Genomic DNA, 6294 nt, shown 5'->3' on the forward strand with positions numbered 1-6294 from the left:
TGGCTTGGCTTTGTCTCGTGTTTGGACCAACTGCGTGGAAACTTCTGCCGCACTAGCACCGACCATAGCGTATTAACCACTAATTCGATATTGGCTTCCTGGAGGAGCACCAGCCAGCTTGGTCGTTTGGCACAATCTCTGGCGGATCAATTATTCAGCAGCTAATGCACTGTTTGATTGGCTGATTGGTTGTTTGTTCCATTTGGCCACCCTTTCTCTCTCTCTCTCTAGAGCCTTCTTTGCTGCTTCCCTCTGCTCTCTGCATCTCTCTATCTTTCTGCCTGCCTATAAAAAGAGCAGAGTGTCTTCTTGCTCATAAGAAGCGGCTCATCTCCTGCACTTGTCACACTGCACAAAAGCAAACGCACTCTTCAAGTAGCTACTACTCTGCCAGTGTACTGTCAAATCTAGAGATCCTGCGAGATTCTGTGCAAGTTGCAAGATGGTTAAGGTATGTTACTAACTAAGCCCTGCTTGTCCTATTGTAGGACTAGTGTTTAGTTTGCTCAATTTTGTTCATCGATCTGAATACGTTTTCCTATTTGTTACAGCAAAAGATTGTTCTCAAGTTGGCACTGGATGACGAGAGGAAGAGGCGGAAGGCCTTCAAGGCCGCTGTTAGCATGGCAGGTACAAACAAGCCACCGATAACATTTAATCCATAATAATCCATCGTGTTATCTTCTTCCTAATTATAACAAGCACGTACTGACTTCTGCAGGCGTGACATCCGCGACGATGGAGGGTGACAAGATCATCATCGTCGGCGACGGCGTCGACCCGATCACGCTGACAACGGTGCTCCGCCGCGGCCTGGGCTACGCCGAGCTCCTCAGCGTCTCTTCCGGCGACGATAAGAAGAAGGACGGCTACGGCGCCTATGGGTACGGCGGGGAAAAGCAGAAGGATGGCTACGGCGCTTACGGGTACGGCGGGGAAAAGCAGAAGGATGGCTACGGCACCTCCGGGTACGGTGGGGAAAAGAAGAAGAACGGCCACGGATACGGCGGAGCGGATGGTGGAGGCAGCGGCAGTGGCATGAGCTTTGGCGGCAAGGAGAGTGGTAGCTCCAAGGGCGCCGGCGGCGGTGGAGGCGGCTACCCTCAGAATGCGGTGGCGCCGGTCTTGTACCCTGCGTACCAGCAGTACAACGCCATGCCGCCGTCCTACCCTCCTGTTTACTCCTACCCTGCTCCGGCTTACCAGCATCAAGAACAGGATCCCGGTTGCAGCATAATGTAGGTTCTAAGCTGTTAAAATCGGCGAGATCCGGAGAGTTGATACTCGTGCTCAGGCCCGAGCTGATCAAGCTAAGAGATCAGAGGGATGCTGGCTCTGAGCACTAAGCAGTACATATGTACATGGTTGGTTAGCAATTATTGGTAGTTTGCAGTTTTTCAGGCTATCAGTGCAGAGCGTAGTAGCAACAGATTGTACACGAGGAATGAATAAGAAGGAAAAGTGATGTGTTTGTTTGTTTCTTTCAAATTCATAGGACTTGCTTTCTTCTTTGCATGTGGTGCTGCACTTTTTCTATATGCGTGAGATTAACCATGGAAGAGAGAAAGCGGAAGAGAAGTAAGCAAAGAATGCTTCTTCTGTACATTGTTCTCCTCAATACATGAACCGATTGTACACTTGCAATTTTCATACACTACTTTTCTCTTCAAATAGTTGCATCTGTTAGTGACCAATAAATAATTTTGATGTTGTAAAAGTATAATTGATGATACCAATATCAACAATACTAACCATTTTACCTTTTATGGAGCTCCTTTGGGGTCAGCTACTGGTTTGAAGTTGGGTACTAACTTGAATTGACTCCACTGTTGTGTGGATCTGGCCAGTACTAGATAACTGAACCAACCACATTTAATTGGATTTCAGCAGGGTTCAACTTACTGTATATTGGCTTAACCTCGACTCCAAACATTTGAGGTGATCATAAGCTGAGCATAGGCAAGATTTTGATGTTATATTTTGATCATAGAGCTCTTGAACCAATGGTGCAGGATCCGAGTTCAAGCAGAAATGAGCACATTGCATAAGATAGAAACAACTTGCTAAAAGCTCTGATGCATGTGTCACTTCAGATTTGAAGAGAATGTTTTTTTATTTGCATATATGGTTGGTTGCTGTCCAGGAGCAAAATTGCCTTGCCGGTGGGTTCTAGCCTGACCTGTAGAACTTCCAACATCATTAGCCTGGTCCAGGGACCAGGGCAGTCCAGGCATCGGCTTTTGAACGCCTGCACATTGCTTGCTGCTGCCTGGGATACTAAGTCATGTTCAACAAAGAAAGGTTATGTTCTTTAATAGGTCATAGCATCATCCAATGGGTAATTCAATTTCCACCAGGCCAGGCCGCAAACCAAACAATCCACATCCAGGCTGAACTGGCCAGGCTTCACAGGGCAGCAACCAAACAGGCCCAAGAAACCTTGCTTAATTTTCTACATTTGAAGACTGGAAAAAGAATATGATATCCAAAAATGTTGGATTTCCAGGAAATATGAAGTGTTCACTCTATATTGCAACATAGTGTTTGCATCAAACAGCTAGTAGTCTTAGGCAAACAATCAGCTATGTTGATATGGTGTGCAGAAAATGAGTGATGTCCAGTGTTTTCAAATGTGGTGATTTTGAATTGTGACAGTACAGGATGTCATAAGAGCATCTCCAGTCGCGTCCCCCAAACCGTCCCCCAAAGGGATTTGGGGCGCGCCGGACAAAAAAAGTGTTCCAGCCGCGTCCCCCAAAGCCCATTTTTGTCCGGCGCGGCCCGATACGGTGTCCGGCGCCCCGAGCCCGTCCCCGTCCCACAGGGGACGCTCCGGGGACGCCGGACACAACGAAACGCGAGGCGAGGAGGCGCGGGGCCGACGCGTCAGCGGCACAGTTAATTTTAACCTAACCGTCGCCTACCTCGCGACGGAAGTTATTCGCGCGCAGCGGCATCTTTGCCTTAATGGCGACGGAGGGGCAGGCGAGACGTCTCGTCGGTCGCTGCGCAGCCTCCACGCGTCGCCGGCGTTCGCACGCCACCGCCCGTTCCCGCGCGATCTTCCCGCCTCTTCTCGTCTGTTCCCGCGCTTTCTTCCCGACACCGGCGTCTATAAAAGGTCTCCCGGCTCATCAATGGTAGCCCCCACACCCCGCCGGCATCAAACACAGCCCTCGTCGCTCCACAGCCGTCTCCTCCGTCACCGGTGGCAATGGCGAACCGCCCCGGCGATGGCCACTTCCCTCCACCGCCGTCTCCTCCATTGACGAGCCGGCGGCGGCGTGCGGCACTCGAGGAGGCACTCGAGGAGGAGGCCCGCCGGCGGCGTGAGGCGCAGCAGCGGCGGATCTAGCGGCGTTCTCCGCCCCCGCCTCCGCGGCCGAGGAGGCCGCGGCGGCAGCAGCGTGGCGGGAGCGACGGTGCGACACCGTTGCGGCGTTCGACGCCTCGACGGGACAAGAGGCGCGACGCGCGCCGGTACCGGGAGGAGATGGAGCAGCGATGGGCTGACGAGCACCGGCGCCGGCGCGATGAGCGGCGGCGGCCGTTCCGTGAACGGCGTGACTCGATCGAGCGCCGGCGGCGTGAGTCGATCGAGCTCCAGCAGCAGGCGACGGCGGAGGAGCGTCGGCGGCGGGAGTCGGCGCTTACGGCGCTATGGGGGAGGCGGGCGGAGCAGTTGGCGGCGGCCGACGCGTTTGCGGCGGCGATGATGGAGGCGCCAACAGATGTGGAGGAGGAGGCGCCAATGGAGGAGGAGGCCGAGGCGGAGGAGACCGAGGTGGAGGACGACAACGACGACGACGAGTTCGGCCGGGTCCGACGACGACGCCCCGCACCCGGACGAGACGGCCGATCAGCAACGCGCCCTCGTCGAGTCCTTCGAGTCGGAGAAGAAGCTCCGGGACGACGCCCGTGCCCGCGAAGAGGCGCAGATTCGTCGCGCCGTCGAGCTCTCCCTCCGTGCGGCCCGGCCGGGGAGGGCGGAGGAGGACTATCGGCGGGAGCGGCACCGTCTGGCCACCGCCGAACGCAAGGAGAGGAGGCGCGCGCAGGAGGAGCTGCGGCGTAGGGGAGGCGACGACGGGGCGGGGCCGTCGAACGCGCCGCCGGGCGGTCAGTAGCCTAGGTTTAGATAAAATCTAGCCGTTTTCATTCAAACTTTGTAATATATAATCGAAATTGAATGAAAACCTTTATTTTCCTGCACAAATATTCATTTGGGGGCGGCGTTTGGGGGACGCGGCTGGGGAGCGACGTCCCCCAAACGCGGCACGAACAAAACACGTCCCCCAAACGCTCGATCCGGCGCGGTTTGGGGGACGGTTTGGGGGACGCGACTGGAGATGCTCTAAAGAATGGTTCCAAAAGGTTTTTACAGGAGCAAACATTAGCTTGTGAAGGTGGCATGCAAATGATATAATGGGAACACATTCTCAGAAATCTCAGTGCACCCAAACAGCAAACCACAGAGATAAATGACCAATTTCCACTTCAACACTGGAGTTCATTAAACGACAACAGGATGTTCAACAACCACAAGGACGCGCAATACAGACAGTCGGCAGGTTCCATTTCACGACCATGAACTAAACACCACACGAGACTACTGGCAGGATCAATTTCAGTTCCACAAACTAGACAACCACAAGAGACTTGCGCTAAGTTGATAAGCTAGAGGTTAAATGGCAGGGGCGGCCAACCTCCTAGCTGCTGTTGTTCATGCCCTCCAGCGGCGGGGGCGGTCGTTGGCCTTGTTGACGGTGATGTTGCGGCCGCCCAGCTCCTGTCCGTTCATGCCCTGGATGGCATCGTTCATCGACTTGTTGTCCTCAAAGTTGACGAAGCCAAACCCGCGGGCTCTGCCAGTCTCCTGGTCCGTGACGATCTGAAAAAATCACAACACGTATGACATCCTTAAGACACATGGGAAATTTCACGAATAATTAACAGATTTAGGCAAAGTATCGCTATCTTAGACAAATCTACAAGAACCAGGCGTAGTCCAAACAACTACCAACTGGAACTAGCTTGTTTTATAAAGTGGAACCATCCCGGCATCAGTCTGTACTAGTAGTAGTAAGAGGGGACAGCAAAGGTACAAACTTGAAACTTGTGTGACCATGGTCCATGAGGGGCCGACGAATATTTTACAGAGATGAGATCGTAGTCAATGTTGGAGGTAAGGGAACAGATCAGAGATGCCCACCACGGATTAGGAGTAAACGACGAAAAATAAATGTCTCAGCCAAACTGAAACCTGAACCTAGACGACGAGGATGAATATGTATAGATCCATAAACAATAGCCATAAATTTTCCATCAGGTAACAGAGGAAAGCATGATAGTACTACTAGTATCGACCTAGCATAAACTTGTGTGACATTTGGGGCTGCTGGACATTTCCTTGAGATCTTAATCCTTCAAAAATCAGTGTCGGGGGAGAGGGAACAGCCAGATCGAGCACGTGCGATGACAGATCTGATGTAAACGAGGACCAAACAATGCGGCTAAACTGGATCTAAACCTAGAAAGCGACGAGCAAACATGCACGCACAGATCCATCCAGATCTAAAATAAATAAACTTGCCAGCAACAAAGAAGATAGGAAATACACGACCGGAGGCACCCAAGCGCCGCCAGTCCATCGCATCGACCGAAGTACCCAGACTCACCTCGGCGCTGCGCGGGCCGTAGCTGGCGAAGGCGTCCTTGAGTGAGCGCTCGTCGGTGCTCCAGGGGAGGTTGCCAACATGGACGCGGCTCTCAGGCGCCGCACGGTCCAACCAGTCGGAATCCCACCACGGCGCCGACATCCTACCTCTGCTGAACCCTAACCTGCGGGACGCGCACCACGGAGGGGACGGGAGGGTTTAGATGGAGAGAAATGGCGAGGCTTCCGGAGTGTTGGTTTCTTTGAAGACCAATCCACGTATATAGGGATAGCAACAATGCTCGGGTCTGGCATTGACCTTTATCCAACTGCGTTCACGTCCCGACGGCGTAATTAAAACGGACACGAGGCGTGAATGCGTCTATTTCTTTTTTGAATGTAAACCACACTTTTATTAAGCAAAGCAAGCCCGCCTCATTAAAAACCTTCCAGTCCCCTTCGGTACCCTGGAAGGAAAAGAGTGCGTCTGATAACTTGCCCGCGATCAGCACAGAGTATGGTTACAAAATAGAGTCCTGTGCAACAGCAACCGATGCGCAGATCGGTGTTGCACCAAATAAAATACCACTATCACCCGATTTACCTAGATGAGCTAGGCTATGAGAAGCATAGTTACT

At 52.8% G+C, this 6294-nt stretch overlaps 2 protein-coding genes across 2 annotated transcripts; one reads left to right on the forward strand and one right to left on the reverse strand.

Annotated features, from left to right (window-relative positions):
* Positions 1 to 331: 331 nt before the first annotated feature.
* On the forward strand, positions 332 to 1490 carry LOC124655090 (glycine-rich cell wall structural protein 2-like). Its single transcript, XM_047194053.1, has 3 exons — positions 332 to 451; positions 552 to 630; positions 722 to 1490. The coding sequence occupies exons 1-3, from the start codon at positions 443 to 445 to the stop codon at positions 1240 to 1242; spliced, it is 609 nt and encodes a 202-aa protein (XP_047050009.1). The 5' UTR covers positions 332 to 442; the 3' UTR covers positions 1243 to 1490.
* Positions 1491 to 4496: 3006 nt separating this feature from the next.
* Positions 4497 to 5895, reverse strand: LOC124651351 (glycine-rich RNA-binding protein GRP2A-like). The gene is made up of 2 exons (XM_047190442.1): positions 5679 to 5895; positions 4497 to 4891 (listed from the first exon to the last, which is right to left on the reverse strand). Exons 1-2 carry the CDS (start codon positions 5817 to 5819, stop codon positions 4724 to 4726), a joined length of 309 nt encoding a protein of 102 aa, XP_047046398.1. The 5' UTR covers positions 5820 to 5895; the 3' UTR covers positions 4497 to 4723.
* Positions 5896 to 6294: the final 399 nt, after the last annotated feature.

Source organism: Lolium rigidum, chromosome 5, assembly GCF_022539505.1.
Source record: "Lolium rigidum isolate FL_2022 chromosome 5, APGP_CSIRO_Lrig_0.1, whole genome shotgun sequence".
Lineage (NCBI taxonomy): Eukaryota > Viridiplantae > Streptophyta > Magnoliopsida > Poales > Poaceae > Lolium > Lolium rigidum.